Below are 19,955 nucleotides of genomic sequence, written 5' to 3' on the forward strand. Positions count from 1 at the left end.
AAAAAGTAAAAAATCAAAACAAGATCTGACACAATGAACAAATCGTATGCCACATAAAGGAAAATGAACCAAAATTTCATCAAAAAGAGAATTCTGCAGACACCCATCACTGAATCATAGAAAGTAATTGTAGATTGTTTCAACAAAAACACTCGCCTTGTATCAAGTACTGTGTTAAGTGCTGCAGATAGAGAAATAAACCTTGCTCTTAAGCTCACAGTCTAATGGAGGAGGCAACATGCAAACATTTTTAAGTACAAACAAGATGCATACAGGTTAAGTTGAAATTATAAACACAGAGCAAGTAACAGCATTAAAGGGGACTGGGAAAGGCTTCTTAGAGAAGGTAGGATTTGAGATGAGATTGGAAGGAAGGCAGGGAAATCAGGAGAAGGAAATAAGGAATTCTAGACATGGTAGACAGCCAGTGAAACTGCATTAGGGAATCAGAATGTCTTGTGCAGGGAACAGCAAGGACAGCGGCACTGTATTTGAGTATAAGGAGTGCAATATGGTCTGGGAAAAAGCCGAGGGGTCGAGATATAGTGAGAATGAAAAATGGGGTTACGGGTTGTAAGGCAAAGAGGAAAAGTGGAATGATAAAAGATTACAGTCAGGTAAAGGAATTTCAAAGAATTCATATGTAAGTGGAACATACTTGTATGAATTTACTTGTCATTCAGAAACAAAATGGGCACTTCCACCCAAGGTTATGATCATTTCCAATCCTACACCCAGCTTCTCCTTGTTGGTGAAAAACAGATACAGAACAGAATTTCTCTTTTTTAATTATATTACCTTTTAAAGGATTAAATTAACCTTTAAGCATACCTAGAAAATTATTAGTTGCTCTGCTGTTGACGGAAGAGAGCTCCAGGAGATGTCAAGATAACTAACATACCACAGCAATTAATGTACTTTGCCATTGGACCAGCCTTGTGATCTGTTTTTGAACTCATCTATTTCTCCTTTCTTTCCAGGTAGCATATTACTATGATAGTATCATGATATCTATTTCGGCCTCAATTGATCCTTGCCTAAATGCTATTCATTATGCTTTCCTACTTCCCCTCCCCTCACTTCTGGCTCCCAGAGCTTGTAACATGATTACAACTTCTCAAATACAACATTCTTCCACCTCCCTCCCTTTCACTCATTATATTCCTTATGAATAAAGTATAACCTTACAGAGTTATAGTATATTCCACTCATGGGTCTCATCCCAAGGCTCAGTACTGACTATGAAGTCAAGTTCTCCTCCTTGTATTAGGATCAGTAGTTCATATTACTTATCAGTTATGTTGTGTATTTGTGCAGATAATTGAGATCATGGGTTTTATTAACAACTTTGTTCTTGGATTTTTTTTTAACTCCGTAAATTTCTGAGCATCTCAACTACTATTTTCTCTTATTCCTAAAAGATTCCTACTATCTATGTCAATGGTTTTCCAAGTGTAAATGGGGACTCTTGGGTGGTCATGGCAAGACTCCAAAGAATATGTGATGAACCAAAGGATGGGAAGATGGATTGTATCCTACTCTTCCCTAGAATATCCAATTATGAGTCTTGTTTCCAACACAACCACACCTCTCCTTATCCCTCAATACTCAATTACTCTATTTCCTCCCTGTGTAAACTACAAACCTCCATCCTACTAAGCCTAGGATCAGCCCCTAAGTTACAACCTAATTGCCAGCTGTGGTCACAACAGCATGGGCCATTTATAAAATCCCACCCCCTCACCCTGAGTTCACCTCAATCAAGACTATGGGAAACCCACTAGAGAGTAGACTCTAACATTCAGAGTAATGACCAGTAAGAACCCTGCAGATACCCCCTTTTCTTTTGGGAGGGACAGAATGAGTCATGTAGGATGAGGAAGCATGGAAGGATAGCAAAGGTTCACAGATCTCATTGTATTATTTCCCCCAAAAAACCTACCCCTCTTTAGAATTTCCCTATTACTGTTGAAGGTACCAATATCCTTTTAGGCATCCAAGTTCACAAACAGTTCATCTTTTGACTCTTCATTTTCTTTCAGCCCACATATCTAGTCTGTTGCCAGATCCTACCATTTCTACTTCTACATCTCTCTCATCTATCCTCTTCTCTCCATCTCTATTCACACAGATACTTCCCACTCCAACCCCCATTTAGACCCACACATCTCACACTGGCTGCTGCAATAGCCTCCTAAATGGTCTCTCTGACTTATTTTTCCCCTTTCCAAATCCATCAGTTTGGTTAGTTTCTCTGCCTCAAGTCTCTCCCCACTCCAGTCCACTCTCTACTAGCTGTCACAGTGATCTTCCTAAACCACAGGTCTGACCATGTCACCTTCCCTATTCAATAAACTTCAGTGGATCATTATTACCTCCCATATCAAACATAAAATCCTATATTTGACTTTTACAGCCCTTCATAACCTGGTCCCTTCTGACCTTTTCCCCTCCACCTCACAAATCCAGTCAATTGCCAAATCCTACAAAACCCTAAGAGGGCCATCTCCAGTTGTCCTGATCTATATCTTGCCCCTGGACCCAGATGGCTCTGGAGGAGAAAGTAAGGCTGGTGACTTTGTACAGCCCTCCCTCACTTAAATCAAATTCACTTGCAAGTCATGGTATCACCTTCCTGATGTCATGGTGCTCTTCGAGAATGAAGGAAAAACAACAACCTGTGAATAGTCTGAGCTGCCCCACTGGGGACTCAACTAGCCAGTTCCAGTTGGGCAATGCAGTTCCTTCTTTCCTTCCTTAATTCCTTTCTATCAAGTTTCCAGGAGTGGGGAACCTACAGCCTTCGAGGCCACATGAGGCCCTTTGACTGAATCCAAACTTCACAGAACAAATCCCCTTAATAAAAGGATTTGTTCTGTAAAACTTGGACTCAGTCAAAACGCCACATCCAAGGACCTAGAAGTTAAGTTGGCCTCAGGTTTCCCACCTTTGGAATTATACTCCTCCCTCCCTACTCTACTGATTTTTTCCACTCAAAGGAAAAGGGAAACCAAGTAGGGAAAGCAAAAGATAGGGGGCTCATATTACTTCATTTAGGAGGCTATTGCAGCAGCCAGTGTGAGATGTGTGGGTCTAAATGGGGGTTGGAGTGGGAAGTATCTGTGTGAATAGAGATGGGACAACCGGTAACCCTCATGCAGAAATAGGTACTGGTCTTGGCATGGAGAAGGATTGCATTGGAAAAGAAGAAACTTCAGGGGCTCAAAGGAGTGTGCACTTCAGCTGAAGTCCCTGAGAAGGCTCTGAGAAATAGCCACACTATAACAATTCATTATTCTTCTGAGACCCTACTAGTTATTTTTCATCTCAGCAAAAGCATCTCCCATAAATCTCTCCAAAATAGAGGTTTTGTTTTCACTTTTACAGTACAGAAGGATATCATACACTTATCTACAGATGCTCTACCCAAAGGAATTAAATTCTGATGGCTGAAACCTAGCAAGATATCTTGGAGTTTATGGGCTAGATTCCTTTCTTAAAGAACATGCCTTAACTCCAATTCACTCTGGATCTCATTGACTGGCAAACAATAGATCCCAGCCCAAGCACCACTTAGTGGTCATAGTTTGGGCCCCGATGGCTCAGAGTGAATGTAAATAGTAATTATTTCGGTTTTGGCCTTCCCAGACTGATTTATTTTTTGATTTAGGTAAAAGGGTCCATTCCTTGAATCATTTCTTACCTAGCCTTAAATCACTGAATGGTTTTTGCCTCAGATAAACTGAGGCCTGGGAAATACTTTAACTTGGGGCCAAGGTCTCCCACTGCATTCAAGGCCATCTCCAGTCATCCTGCTCTATATCTGGCCACTGGATCCAGATGGCTCCAAAGGAGAAAATGAGGTTGGTGACTTTGCACAGCCCTCCCTCACTTAAAGCCAATTCACTTGCAAGTCATGGCATCACCCTCTTGATGTCATGGTCCTCTTCAAGAAGGAAGGACAAACAACCACCACCAAATCCTATCCATACTCTATAATCCAGTGACAATGGCCCTTTTTGTTGTTCCTTACACAAGATACTCCATTTCCCAACTGTGAGAGTCCCCTCTGCCTGGAATATTCTGCCACCTCATCTCTCTCTTCTGGCATCCCTTGTCTTCCTTCAAATCTCAATTAAAATTCCTCCTTCTGCAAGAAGCCATGCTGGTCCCCCCAGATATTAGCACCTTAGCACAGTGATTATCTACAATCTATCCTATGTATATGTTTGGACACTGTTTACATATTATCTCCCTGTTAGATTGTGAGCTCCTTGATGGCAGAGACTGTTTTTGTTTCCTGTACCTTGTAACCAAGCAGAGTATGCACTTAACAAAGGCTTGTTAACTTCACTTGATATCCTCCACATAGCTCAGTCATGTCTAGGATACATGTCATGGGAAGATCTTAGCAGGTCAAAAATTAACTGCCTTAGTTACCCTCTGCAGTGAGGATGACCATTCACCAAAAACAAGTCCAACTTGTTCCTGCACATGAAAGTCTATCAGCTACCTGAAAACAGCTATCAAGCCCTCCGTAAATCTTCTCACCTCTAAACTAAATACTCTAGTTGTTTCAACCAATGAAGTTCGTAGCCCTTCAGGATCCTAACTGCTCTTTAGACTCTTAAGTTTATCAATATCTGTCCTAAACTTTCCAGTCTCCCTTAAAACTGGTGCCTTCCCTCTCATTGCCTTCCATCTACATTAAATATATATTGTACATGTGAAGAGTTTTTAGATTGTGAGCTTCTTGCAGGTAGGGACTGTTTTTTGCCTTTCTTAGTGTCCACAGTGTTTAGCACAATGGCACAAGAAAAGCTAAATAAACGTTTCTTTATCAACTACTAATGAAATGAGAATGAGATTATGTTAGACAAAACCTATATTATTATTATTATTACTATTATGTTAATTATGGCTTATTGTCTACTCTAACTTCAAGCAAAAAGCTCTATTTTGAGAAACTCCTAATTAAAAGAAGCTTTTGTATTAAGTATGGTTTATTGTAATTCTTTTTGCTTACATAGTGTGATTTAATAGTTTTTCTTGGAACAGTTTTCTATAGTTGCTTAACAAAGTCTTGCAAATTTTCTTGTGAAGAGTACCAACAGGTTTTTTCTTCTTTTCTTCTAACTGCTACAAAGGTTTTACCCTCTCCACTCTAAGATAGTAGCATCTCCTATTAAGAGTTATTCTCCAATTCTTAGTTTCCAAGCTGACGATCACCACCTCCCAAATGTCCACCACCTAACCAAATATTATTTTTAGGTTAATTATGGAACCCTAAAAGATTTACTGCCCTTACCCACTCACCCCCTAAAAAAAAGGTCCCTTACATTTGAGCACATTAGTATGGAAAGGACTGTCTACAAGCTAGATTGCTCATGTGCTCTGGGCATTTAGAATTCAGAAAAGATTGACCGCAAACTCGAGCACACATCACTTAGATAATCAATATTTGTAAATTTTTAAGAATCAACAAGACTTGAAGAGTAAGAAGTCTCACTGATAAGGACTACCATTAGAAGCAGAATTTTTTCACAATATAATCAGGAGCAATGCAGCCTCAATCCCAATGCTTCTAAAGACAACCGGTAACCCTCATGCAGAAATAGGTACTGGTCTTGGCATGGAGAAGGATTGCATTGGAAAAGAAGAAACTTCAGGGGCTCAAAGGAGTGTGCACTTCAGCTGAAGTCCCTGAGAAGGCTCTGAGAAATAGCCACACTGTAACAATTCATTATTCTTCTGAGACCCTACTAGTTATTTTTCATCTCAGCAAAAGCATCTCCCATAAATCTCTCCAAAATAGAGGTTTTGTTTTCACTTTTACAGTACGGAAGGTAATATTTACCACACAATTATTCATTTTGAGAGCTGATAAAAACTGGGGAATGAAGAGGTTCAGTGATCACTTACAAGGGACTTAAGCAACTATCTTCAAAACCTTTTGCTAAATTATGGCCTTAGACAGCCAAGCATTTTCGCTTAGCCTAATAAAGTAAAATTTGTTCCCCCCCCCCAGTTTTTTCACACTTAAAGAGTTTAGATTTCTAAAAGCTGTCCCTCCTCTGCACCAAGACTATTTTCCACTCTGCATCAGTACCTTCAATCCCATGCCCTCCTCCATTCTTCATGACCTTTGTTACATCAATCAACCCCTCCACTTTAATCCAGTCTCCTCCAGGTCTTGGTTTTATCTGTCATCTCCTCTCCCAAATTTCCCTGAATTCTTCATGTTCGTCATTTCAAATAAACCAATAAACATTTGTTCAACGCCATACATGTGCTAAGCACTAGAGTTACCAAAAAAAGGTGCAAAACATGTTTGCCTTCAAGTAATTTATGTTCCAATTGGAGGAATGACACATAGACAAATAAACACAAAATACATACCAAGTAAAAACAAAGTAATTTGGAGGTTAAGAGCAGACATCATAAACTGTAAAAACTCTTCCAGGAGGGGGCAATTGAGTTAATCACTAAAACTAGGAATTCTAGGAGGAGAAAGTATACATTCCAGGCATAAAAGATAAAATGTTACATTGAGACACGATTGTAAAAAGAATACTATATTTGAGGAAAAGCAAGTATATTATTTTGGCTGGACTCAAGAGAGCATCATTATGGAAAATAAATTTTAATATTATTACATAAAATATCATTTCTGGCACTTATGATAGCATTATAATAAGAAATACTGGAAAGAAAATTAATATTACCTTAAGAAGTAAACTCAAAATTATTAAAACATTTATTACATAAAGTGTCTAGAAAACATGACTATCATGTCATCAATATTTAAATGCATATGACTTGGATAAGTAAAAATTATGATGAAAGTGATTTGTATGGCAATTCAAATGACCTTGGCCTCAGTTTTCCACCATAAGAAATACAACTACAGGTGGCTGCAGAAAACAGAAGCTAACAGGTGACTTCAGGAGCTCTCAAAATTCGTCCTAAAAGCAAATACCTACCCACGAATAGAATATTCACCACAAAACTAAAAATTCTCCTCCAGTACTAAAAAGGAAGCTCTACTTGTAAAATCCAAATAATGGTGAGTTTAACATATTCAATCATTAATGTTCATAATGCTACAATTAATCACAACTATTCAATCATTAATGTTCATAATGCTATAGTTAATCACAACTAGATTCTAACAAATATTCATTTTGCAGAATTTACTGTGACAAACTCATATTTGAAGAGAATTGTGAATGAAATGACAGATTCTTCAAAACAGAATAAATAAATCTTTTTTAAACTACCTTGCAATTCTGTAGTAGTCGAATAAGATGCTCAAAGCAATTACTGTTAAGGAAAATAGCCTGTAGAACAGGCCTGTCTGTGCAATCTAGCATGGCTGTGATGGTATCTGTTGAAAGAAAAACAAAATCAATTATGTAACAAAGGGTTTAAGATCTTTTAGGCATTTATTAAATTTATTCATGTAATAGTAACAGAAACTTACCAAGTGGAAGGGAATCATACAATCATAATGGTTGGTAGCTCCAGAGCTGGAAGGAACTATGAGACCCTGGAGCCTAATACCCTCATTTTACAAATTAGGAAACTGAGGCCCCATCAAGTTAAGTGACTTGACAAAGGTACCCAGAGGTAGTAGGCTTCAGAGGCAGAATTTGAACCTTGGTCCTCTGAATCCTAAGTCAATGTTCTTTTCCTCTGTACTAAGCTAGTTAAAGGTCTTCCAGTCCCTAACCTAGCTGAAGCATTAAATCCCCTCTACAAAATTCTTGACAAGTGGTCACCCAATCTCTGATTGAATTCTATGGTGATTGACAAGTCACTATTATCAAGGCAGCCTATCTCATTTGTACCATGTTTTTTAAAAATTCCTCCTTTAAAGCCAGGTGGCTGCATGCCCTTCCCTCACCCCAAAATTCCAGAAATCAGTTCCAATTCTGTTTCTGTCAGTCAACCAACCAAAATGAATTTAATCCCCTTTCCACATAGCCAAATTAATAATATTTGAAGACAGTGATCATGAATTAATAAATAAGCATTCATTATGTAAAGGATGTCAAGTCATAAATCAAACAGTCCCTACTCTCAAAGAGCTTATATTCTACAGAAAGAGACAACACAGACACAAAAATATCTATAAAGTATATACAAAATAATTGGAAGAGCAGGGAGCAGGGAAAACTAGCACAGGCCTTGAATAGGAGGCAGTATCTGAGTAGAGCTTTGAAGGAAACTAGTGATTTTATGTACATTCCAAATCTTCTCTCTTTCAGATGAAACAGGTACAACTCTTTCAACCCGTCCTTGTGTGGGACTGATTTAGAGTCTCCTCACCCATCATAGGCAACCTTCTCTAAATATGTCAGCTCAACTTTTTAATGTTCTTCTTAAATGAGTTATCAGAAATAAACACAATACTCCAAATGAGGTCTGACCAGGGAAGAACAGGATGACTAACAACTTTTTCATTCTGTACACCACATTTCTATTCATGGACCACATTAACTTTTCTGACACACTACTGATGCATGAGATTCAGTGCACTACAAACTCCTAGAGTATTTTTCTACACACACTTCTCTCTAGCCACAATGCCATCACAATGTACCCATATAGATAATCTTTTGAATCCAAATGCAGGGCTTTACATTTATCCCTATTAAATTTTATCTTATTAGATGTAGCACATTATGCAAACCTGTCAAGATCCTTTTTAAAAATAAATGTATTACTTATTTTTAGCATTCTCTCTTTTTTTTTTTTACATTTTGACTCCCAAATTCTCTCCCTCCTCTTTGACCCATTCAGAAAGCAAGCAAATAATATAAAATATACATGTGAAATCACATAAAACATTTTTCTATATTACCCATATAGAAGAGAGGGAGGGAGAGAGAGGGAAAGGGAGGGGGGAGAGGGAGAGAAGAGAAAAGGGGGAGAGGGAGGGAGAGGAGGGAAGAGGAGGAGGGAAGGGGGGGAGGGAGGGAGAAAGGGAGAGGGAGGGAGGGAGGGAGGGAGGGAGGGAGAGAGAGAGAGAGAGAGAGAGAGAGAGAGGAGAGAACGAACCTCAATTTGCACTCAGAGTTCATCAGTTCTCTCTGAAGGTAGATAGTATTTTTTCATCATGAGTCCTTTGGAATTGTGTTGGATCATTGCACTGATCAGAGTACCAAATCCTTTCACCACTGATCATCATTATAGCACTGTTTTTACTATGTACAATGATCTCATGGTTTTCTCACTTCATTCTATCAGTTCATCTAAGTTTGCCATATTTTGTTGGGTTTTTTTTCTGAAACCACTCCCTTCATAATCTTATAACACATTAGCACTCCATCACAATCATATGCTACAACTTGCTCATTCATTCCCTAATTGATGAGTATTGCCACAATTTCCAGTTCCTTATTATATTTTTGTACACATAGGACCTTTTCTCTCTTTGATCTCTTTGGGGTACAGAGTTAGTAATGGTAATAGTAATTGCAATATCAAAGTTTATCATAGTTTTATAGTCTTTTGGGCATAATTTCAAATTGTTCTCCAGAATGTTTGGGCCTGTTAACAACTCCAACACCAATTTATTAGTGTACTTATTTTCCCTCATCCCCTCCAGTATTTCTTATTTCTGACAGGTATGAGGTGATACCTAAGAGTTGTTTTAATTTGCATTTCTCCATTCAATGATTTAGAGTATTTTTTTCATATTACTATAGTTTTGATTTCTTCTTCTGAAAACTGCCTCTTTATAGCCTTTAACCATTTTTTGGTGAATGGCTTTGTTTTTACAAATCTGACTCAATTAACTACATATATTTGAGAAATCAAGCCTTTATCAGAGAAATGCTGTGAAATTTTTTATATTGCTTCATTGTCTGTGGTGGTACCTTTTAGAATAATAAAGTTTCCCCAATTATCTCTTTTACTTAGGTCTATTCTTGGTTTTGCTTTGTCAGATCATAATTGCTACTCCTGCCTTTTTATTTCAGCTTAAGCATAACAGATTCTGCCTCAGTCCCTTATTTTTAACTCTGTGTGTGTCTCTGTTTCAAATGTCTCTTGTAAACAATATGATGTTGGATTCTGGTTTCTAATCCATTCTGCTATCTGCTTCCATTTTAAGGGAAAGTTCACTCCATTCACATTCACATTTATGATTACTGTGTATTTCTCTCCATCTTATTTTCTTCTATTTATCCTTCTCTCTCCCTTTTTATCCTGTCCCTCCTCAAAAATCCATCTTTCTTCTGATCACTGCTTCCCTTCATCTGTCCTCCCTTTTATCATCCCCTCCCAACCCCATCTCTTACCCCCTTCCTCTCCTATTTCTCTATTGGGTAAGACAGATTTCTATACCCAACTGAGTAGGCATGTATATTCCTATGTTCTTCCCTCTTTCAAGAAATTCCAATAACAATGAGGTTCAAATACCATCCCCCTCATTTTCCCTTCCACTATAAAAGCTCTCCCTTGCATGCCTTTTATGTGAGAAAATTTTCCCCATTCTGTCTCTCCCCTTCCCACTCTCCCAGTGCCTTTCTCATACTTTTTTTTTTTTGGAGATCATCCCAATATAATCAACTCACATTCTTGTCCTCTGTCTGTGTAGACTCCTAACTTGAGCAGTTATTTTTTTAGTTTTCTTTTTTTTATTAATTTATTTTGATTTATCAATAATCACTTCCATATGCTTTTGAGTTTAAAACTTTTCTCCCCCTTCCTCCCCACCACCCTCCCCAAGATGGCGCACAATCTGATATAGGCTATACATTTACATTCATATTAAACATATTTTGACATTAGTGATGTTGTAAGTAAAAATTAAAACCAATAGGAGGAACCATCAGAAAGAGGAAACAAAACTTAACAGAAGAGAAAAAAATAGCAATTCAGCTTCCACAGTTCTTTCTTTGGATGTGCACAGCATTTTTCATCACAAGGCCTCTGGAGATGTCTTAGATCCTTGTATTACCAGGAAGGGTTACTTTTATCAATATCAATCATCATACAATGTGGCTGTTATCGTGCACAATGTTCTCTTGGTTCTGCTCGCTTCACTCAGCATCAGACCATACATGTCTTTTCAGGTTTTTCTGAAGTCTGCCTGTTCATCATTTCTTATAGCACAATAGTATTCCATCACATTCACATATCACAACTTGCTCAGTCATTCCCCAATTGATGGGCATCCTCTCAATTTTCAATTCTTTGCCATCACAAAAAGAGCTGCTATGAATATTTTTGTACATATGGGTCTTTTTCCTGTTTGTGTAATCTCTTTGGGATATAGCCCTAGAAGTGCTATTGCTGGGTCAAAGGTATGCACGTTTTTATAGCCCTTTGGAAATAGTTCCAAATTGCTGTCCAAAATGGTTGGATCATTTCACAACTCTACCAACACTGCATTAGTGTTCCAATTTTCCCACATCTTCTCCAACATTTATCATTCTCCTGTTTTGAATGACAAAGTTCTTAACAGTTATATGTATCATCTTCCCATATAGGAACATAACCAGTTTAATTTTATTGAGTCCCTTATGATTACTTTCATTACTTTTCATTTACCTTTTTATGCTTCTCTTGAGTCTTATGTTTGAATGTCAAATTTTCTATACAACTCTGGTCTTTTCATCAGGAATGTTTAAAAGTCCTCTATTTCAGTAAATATCCATTTTTTTTTCCTCCTGAAGGATTACACTCAAGTTGTAATGCTACATCCTTCACCTTCCATAATATTATATTCCAAGCTTTCCATTCTTTTAACGTGCTTAGTCCTGTGTGATTCTGTGTGGTTCCACAATATTCGAATTATTTATTTCTGGATGCTTGAAATATTTTCTCTTTGACCTGGAAGCTCTGGAATTTGGCAATAATATTCCTGGAAGGGGCAAGGGGATTCATTTGGGAATCCCTTTCAGGAGGTGATTGATAAGATTGATCCAAATCCTATTTTGCCCTCTGGATCTAAGATACTGCAGCAGTTTTCCTTTATAATTTCTTGAAATATGACATGCAGGTTCTCTTTTTGATTATGGCTTTCAGGTAGTCCAAGAATTCTTAAATTACCTTTCTTTGATCTATTTTGCAGGTCAGCTGTTTTTCTGATGAGATATTTCACATTTTCTTCTATATTTTCTTTCTTTTGATTTTTATCATTTCTTGACATCTTGTGGAATCATTAGCTTCCACTTGGCCAATTCTAATTTTAAATGAATTATCTTCTTCAGTGAGTTTTCATACCTCTTTTGCCATTTGGCCAATTCTGCTTTTTAAGGAATTCTTTTCTTTAGTGAATTTTTGTTCCTCTTACCAAAGTGTTAATTCTCTTTTCATAATTTTCTTGCATCACTCTCATTTCTTTTCCTCATTCTTTTTCCTCTACCACTCTTATCTTTTTCTTTAACTTTTCCAGCTGTCTTGGGTCCAATTAGCATCTATCTTTGAGGTTTTGCTTATAAGTATTTTCACATTGTTGTCTTTTTCTAAGTTTATAAGTTGGTCGTCCCCACCACCTGGTAGCAGCTTTTTATGGTCAAGTACTTTTTTTGTTGTTGTTTGTTCATTTTTCCAGCCTATTTCTTGACTTTGGATTTTATGTTAAAATTGGGCTTTGCTTACTTGGGGGTTGGAAGCCACTGTCCCAAGCTTTAGGCTTTTTTGTGCTACTGTTTTCAGAGCTAGTTCTGGGGGTCTACAAGTTTTAGGTGTTTCCAAGGTGGTATGATCCAGGGACAGGTATGGTTACTGCTTTCCTGGTCTGCACTCTGGTCTCTACCCAGGAAGGGTATCTGCTCCCCTGCAGCCATAAGCACTAGTGTTCCTCCTTGGCCTTGTTTTTGCAACCAGGGTCCCTGTTCCCTTGAGACTAATCAGAAGTGCTCCTCTCCACCCTGGAACTGCAACCCATAACTGCTTAAGGGCAAAAGAGTTGCCAATCAGCACCAGCTGTATCCAGTGCCAGCAAAGAGTCTCCTGTAATCTCTTTCTGACCAGTTGTCTGACCCTCCCCTCTTATTGTCTCTAAGTTGAGAACTCTCAAAACTGCTGCTGCTATCACAGGCACTTCCAGGGCCCACTCATTGTGCTAACAACACTGAGGGTCAACACCCACCCTAGTATCACAGACCTCTCCTGCTGACTTCCTGAGTTGTCTTAGGCTAGAAAAACATCTCAGTCTGACCTCTTGCTGGCTGTGTGGCTCCAAAATTTGATTTGAAGAGTTATTTTAAAGTTGTTCGGATAGGAAAGTTGGGAGAGTTCAGCTGGGTTGCTACCCTATATTCGGCCATCTTGACTCCACCCCCTGTCAAGATCATTTTTTATCCCAAATCTGTCATCTAATGTATTGGCCATTTTCCCCCAGCTTTATTATGTGAAAAATTCACAGCCAAGCCATTTATGTAGTCTTTTAAGTCACTAACTAAAATGCTGAACAGAACAGGACCATGGACAGAACCCATTGGCCTAACATTAGAGACTATCTTTCTAGGTTGACATCTATCTATTAATAAATATTCTTTGGAATCAACCTGTTTTGAATCCATGTAACTACTCTATTATCCAGTTCACATCTATTTTGTTCACAAATATATCATTTTAAAAAACTCTGCCAAATGCTTTGCAAAATCCAAGTATATTAATGCTAAAAAATTGTAATTTTGAGAGAATCAGAAACACAGCCAGGAGAGTCATATTTTTTGGAAGATTTGGATATTTGTCCATCTCTAGTCCTTAAAACATATTACCTATTCCCCCAAGGATTCCTTAAATATCAACACATTCTCAAGTTTTTTCAGTGCAGCAATTAATGATGATGATGATGATGATGATAAAAAAGAAGAGCTAGCCTTTATAAAGCACTTTAAGGTTTGGAAAGCTCTTTAGAAATATTATCTCATTTTATCTTCACAACAACCCTGGGAAGTAGGTGCCATTATCGTCCCCATTTTATAAATGAGGAAACGGAAGTACACATAAGACGTGCCTAGGGTCATCTAGCTATGAAGTATCTGAGGCTAGACTTGAATTCTGTTACTGTAGACTACAGGTCCAGTACTTTATCCACTGCACCACCTAGCTACCTAGTATATTATTTTCAGGGTAGTCATCTGAACTCACTTAAGAAAACTTCAGTAGGTCTTCTCTTACAAGTGCCTCACTTATTTTAGAGGGGGAGAAGGTGATGGAGAGGGGGAGATAAAATTAGTATAGTCTATAGTTCTGTGATCTTACTGATGTCAGTATTCCTTACAGATATAAAAAGCAAGGATAAGGATGGGAAACAGCGTTAGAAGATATCCTGCTAAGCCATCTCTGGCAATATTGTAGTTAAACGTACCTTTAGTTTGGAATCAGGTTGGGGGTGGGAAAAGTTAACAAAATATCCTACTCTCCCTTCATTTGGCCTCAGCAAGTACAAGAGGTTTTGAGAAAATGTGGTCCCTTTGGTTCACAGATTAAGGAGGTGGCTTTCTATCATGAATAATAACAGTTAACATCTATACAGCATGTACTATGTGCCAGGCACTGTGCCAACCCCTTTTCAATTATTATCTCATTTGATACTAGAAGTGAGTGCTATTATTATCCCAATTTTACAGATGAGAAACTGAGTCAAACAAAGGTTAAATGGCTTGCTCAATCAATCAGTAAACATTTGTTAAGTGCCTACTATGTTCCAGGCACTGTGCTAAGTGCTACTGTCTGAGGTCAAATACAAGTCCAATTCTTCCAGACTTCATGTGCACTGTTTTATCCACTCCACCATCTAGCTGGCCCCCTTACAGGACAAGAGAGGATCCCTTTAATTCCAAACTGTGGTTCCCAGAGTCCTCACTCTTGAATCCATTCTCTCTCCAATTCCATTCTCTCTCCATTCTCTATCCAATCAGTTGCCAAGTCTTGCCCATTGCACCTTTGTAACATCTCTTGTACGCGCCACCCCTTCTCTTCATGACACTGCTACCACCCTGGTTCAGGCCTCATGCCTGGACTACTATAATAGCCTGCAAATTGACTTCCTTGGTGAAGTCTCTCCTCACTCTAGTCATCCTCCATTCAAATATCTAAGAGATCTTAAAGTACAGATTCAACTCAATAAACTCCATCAGCTTTCTATTGCCTCCAAGATCAAAGATAAATTCTTGTTTGGCCTTTAAAGCCTTTCATAAAAATCTGGAAAGACTTAAATGAACTGAAGCAAAGTGAGGTGAGCAGAATCAGGAGAACATTATACACAGTAATAGCAATATTGTTCAATGAAGAATTGTGAATGACTTAGCTCTTCTCAGCAATACAATCATCCAAGACAATTCATGATGAAACACGCTATCCATATGAAGAGAAAGAACTGATGTTGTCTAAATACAGACTAAAGCAAACATTTTTCACTTTTCCTTTTTTTTGTTCAAGTCTCCTTGTACAAAATGAATAATATGGAAATGTTTTACATGACCGCACATGTATAATCTATATCAGATGCTTACCATCTCAGGGAGGAGATGAGGAGGGAGGATAGAAGGAATAGAATTTGAAACTCAAAACTTTTCTTAAAAATGTTAAAAATTAAAAATGAATGTTAAAAAATTTTCGCATGTAACTGGGAAAAAATTTAAAATAAATACTTAAAAAAAAGAAAATGTTAAAAATTGTTTTAACATGTAATTGAGGAAAAAAACAAAATATTGTTTAAAAAAAATAAAGCCCTTCATAACATGGCCCACTCTTACCTTTCCAGTCTTCTTATACCTTACTTACACCTTACTTACTTATACTTTACTCCCGTCCATGTATTTTACAATCCAATGGCTCCGGCCTCCTTGCTGTTCTTTACAAGACACTTTACCTCCCAACTCCTTGCTTTTTTCATTGGCTTTTTCACTGGATAGTCCTAAGAATGCTCTCCCTCCTCCTCTCCACCTCCTGGCTTGCCTAAGTCTCAGCTCAAATCCCAACTTCTGTAAGAAGCCTTTTGCAGTTCACCTTAATGTTGTCTTCCCTCTGAAATTATCTCCAATTTATCCTGTATGTATCATTTCTTCAGTAATTTACATACTGCCATATTCCCTCATTAGACAGTGATCTCCTTGAGGACTCAAAATGTTTTGCCTGTCTTTGTCCCAGGACTTAGCACAGTGACTAGCACATATTAGGCACTTAATTAACGTTTGCTGCCTTGAATCAAATGGACCATACTGAGGACGCAGCTTTTGGTTTATTGTTGGATAGAACCCCCTCCATCCAAAACTTCTTTTTTTGGAAAAGGGAAATCACTTCCACTTAATTTCAAAGTCAGCACTGCTAGAAGAGATATTGCCTCAACCTAATAGAAGTATCTGGGGAGCAGAATTGGATCTGTCCAAGACAGAAGACAACACAGAAAATGTTACATGACTACAGTAGGTGAGGCTTCAAGACACTGGTCTTCAGAGGCTTCTCTCCTAACCAAGGAATTCCTCTCCATTTAATTATGAGAACAGAGGCTTGACTCCACTCCAGCTAACTCTCTCTTCTCTCCCAGTCTGCCATGAAAGCACTGAACATGGAAGACTGAAAGAATGGTGGTGCCCTTGACAGTAACAAGGAAGTGTGGGTTATACCCTTTTAAAGCAATAGTGTTCTTTTGTGGCTGTTGGTAAATATGCTGTTCTTCAAACACTATTTTGTATCTCTGCATGAATGATGCATGATAAATATATGCTTTCATCTGCACTCCAACAAAACATGCATGTTATCCAGGTACCTGTACACTATTTTTTGTACTTCTGATTCTGAATCAAGCTAAATTTTCTGTTATTTAAATTTTAAACTTCCTTTTTACCCACTGCTTTCTAAAAAACCTGTTTATGATAGAATTTAACTAAAGTCTATTCCAAGTTATATATTGGTTTTCCAGTTCAAAAAATTACAACTGCAGACAATTCTCAACTTATGTAAATTTGCATTATACAAATTCAACTTTACATAAAGAATTCTGAAAGAAATTTGCATTCCAAAAAACATCTACGTTAACTTTACTGCACAGTATTGCACTCTCTCTCCTCTTGTCCCCTCAGCTGGTAGCCTCCCACCCTCCCACCAAAAACCTAAAAATAAACAAACCAAAAAAAAAAACCCTCCAAACGAAAGGAAAAGAACAGACATATATGAAGAGACCACTGCCACTGTCATGCCCCAGATTGGGAATTTGGCTTAAGACATCCTACACCTAGAGAGAAGACTTTTGCCTTTCTCTATCCACCTGCATGCCTGGCCCCAGCACGTCTGTCTTCCATCCTTCCACACTGTCTGTCCTTGGCCCCCATGGGTTTGCCCCCAGCATGTTTTTCCTCTCAGTTCTAGCCAGGCCCCTGTGTGGCTGACCTTGCCCCATTTGTTCCCCCTCCTCTATATCACACTCCAGATACACTCCAGATACACTCCCCGGTTCCCATGTATCCTCGAACCATATGCCAACTACCCCCCTTCACAGACATCTTCCTGCTCCGTTCCCTAAGTCCAAGGGCAATTTCACATTACATGAAAATCACTATATGTAGAGGTCTATAGAATATAAAGGTCTTCAAAACCTCTACAATCCACTTATATGAAGCAAGAACTCTGTGTGTGAGGGGCAGCTAAGGTGACACAGTGGGTAGAGCTCTGGCCTTGCAGTCAGAAGGGCCTGAGTTTAAATCCAGCCTCAGATACTTGACACTTACTAGCTGTGTGACCCTGGGCAAGTCACTTAACCCCAATTGCCTCAACAACAACAAAAAAAAAAACTCTGTGTGTGTGTATGTGTGTGTATATACATACCCACACCCACTTATATGCATACTGAATATATGCATATATATACCCATACATACACACATATACATATATGTACATATATATCAGGAACTCATCTTCTGTTTTCACTGGGTAGTCTATGTATACTCGAGCTGTTATATTACTTCTCTTTCTTTGTCCTCTAGTCCTCACCCCAAAACTCTCCATCATATTTCCTTTGTCCATAAGTTTACTCATTTCCACAGGGCTGTATATTTTCTTGGTCTACATTGCTAACCCTCTCCCATCTATAAAACTGTTTGTTTGGCTTTTTTTTTAAAGCAAAATATACCCCTTTGTCCCTTCATTGTGGTGTTCAAGTAAGGAGTTCTCATCTCATACATTGGTTGCATTTACCTCTTTACATTAAGACAGCTAGTTAACAAGCTCGGTTCCAAAGAAGAGATATGAGAAGACTCTTCTACCCCACCCCACCTTGGCAGAGTTGGAATGTCCACAAAGGGTTGCACATTATGTATAGTATCAGACTTTTTCAAAATATTTATCAGTTATGAAATTTTTTCCTCTTCTTTTTCATATTTTGTCTTGAAAATATTTGTTACATGGGATAGTCCTCTCTCTTGGAGAAAAGGGAGAGATACTGAGGGAAACTATGGTGATGGAAAAAAAACTTATTTTTCAAAAAAGATAGCAAATAAACTTTTTGGAATGCACATATTTGGGCATATCTGGCCAATAGAGCGCCAGGCCTGGAATCAGAAAGACGTGAGTTCAAATTCAGCCTCTGACAATTACTAGCTATGTGAACCTGAGCAAGTCATTTTACCCTGTTTGCCTCAGCTTCCTCATCCAAAAAGTGACCTAGAGAAGGAAATAACAAAGCACTCCACTATCTCTGCCAAGAAAACCCCAAATGGGGTCATGAAAATTCAGACATGACTGAAATGACTCAATAACAATGCACGTATTCTATAGATTAATACATTGATATCTTAGCCCATAAGTATCATTACTACCTTTTTCCTGTGAACTTTTACCTGTGAATTATTAGATACCTTCACTATTACTCTTCTCTTTATGTCAAACATGTTGCTTTCTCTGTCCTACTACAGCCAGTTAAGTTAGTATCAAATTAGGGCATTTTTATCCTTTGTGTTCCATTTTCAACTGCAAGTCCTCTTGACCAAAGCACCATTACTAATTAAATAATTTTTTCTCAATATTCAATGGATGTAATCCATCCCAAGTCAAAAGCCCAGCATTTCTCTGTCTTGAGCCATGGGCCAGGAAAGCTTCATTTTCCAGACCCTCTTTTCTCTTTTCTTCTCTTCTTTTGGAAGCAGTGATGAAAACACCATTTCAGTCCCCAAGACCTTCAGTTTGCTTCACAGGATTTCATAATACCTAGAAGAGACTTCTTTTGATATTATTTGTCCTGTGATTTGTCCACAAATCACAAGAAGAAGCTAATAGTTATCAGGTTTTAGTCTTAGAAGGCTCTATATCACACTCCAGATACACTCCAAAAATTTAAGGATCTGCAATTTCATCAATGTGGACACTCCTAACAACGAAAACTGTAATCTCTCTATAACTTAGTATGGACAAAAAAATCCATCATCTCAAAGACAGTCTGGTAATATGTCACTCCAAACTCAAGATATACACACTAGGAATAACAATGAGAGTGATGCAAGAAAAACAAGTCAACAACTTGGTAAAGGAGACACAAAAAAATACTGGAGAAATTGTTATCTTGGGGCAGCTAGCTGGTATAGTAGATAGAGCACCCACCCTGGAGTCAGGAGGAACTGAGTTCAAATCCAGCCTCAGACACATAACACTTACTAGCTATGTGACTCAGAGCAAGTCACTTAACCTCAATTGCCTCGCAAAAAAAAAAAGTAATAATTAATTGTTATCTCATTGGAAAAACAACTGACCTAGAAAATAGATCCATGAGAGATAATTTAAAAATTATTGGACTACTTGAAAGCTGTGATAAAAAAAAACCGCCTAGACATCATCTTTCCAGAAATAATCTAGGGGCAGCTAGGTTGCACAGTGGATAGAGCTCCAGCCTTGGAGTCAGGAGGAACTGAGTTCAAATTTCGCCTCAGGTACATTACACTCACTAGCTGTGTGACCTTGGGCAAGTCATTTAACCCTGATTGCCTCATCAAAAA

At 38.2% G+C, this 19,955-nt stretch overlaps 1 protein-coding gene across 9 annotated transcripts in view; it reads right to left on the minus strand.

Moving 5' to 3' along the window:
• Positions 1–19,955, minus strand: part of NBEAL1 (neurobeachin like 1) — a 184,542-nt gene that overhangs the window by 105,616 nt on the left and 58,971 nt on the right. For all 9 annotated transcript variants that reach the window (XM_027873645.1, XM_027873639.1, XM_027873637.1 and 6 more), the window contains exon 10: positions 7,281–7,387. In XM_027873645.1, coding sequence (XP_027729446.1) covers positions 7,281–7,387 — 107 coding nt within the window. The remainder of the gene's footprint in view (positions 1–7,280; positions 7,388–19,955) is intronic.

Source organism: Vombatus ursinus, unplaced genomic scaffold (genome assembly GCF_900497805.2).
Source record: "Vombatus ursinus unplaced genomic scaffold, bare-nosed wombat genome assembly UNPS02014802.1, whole genome shotgun sequence".
NCBI lineage: Eukaryota > Metazoa > Chordata > Mammalia > Diprotodontia > Vombatidae > Vombatus > Vombatus ursinus.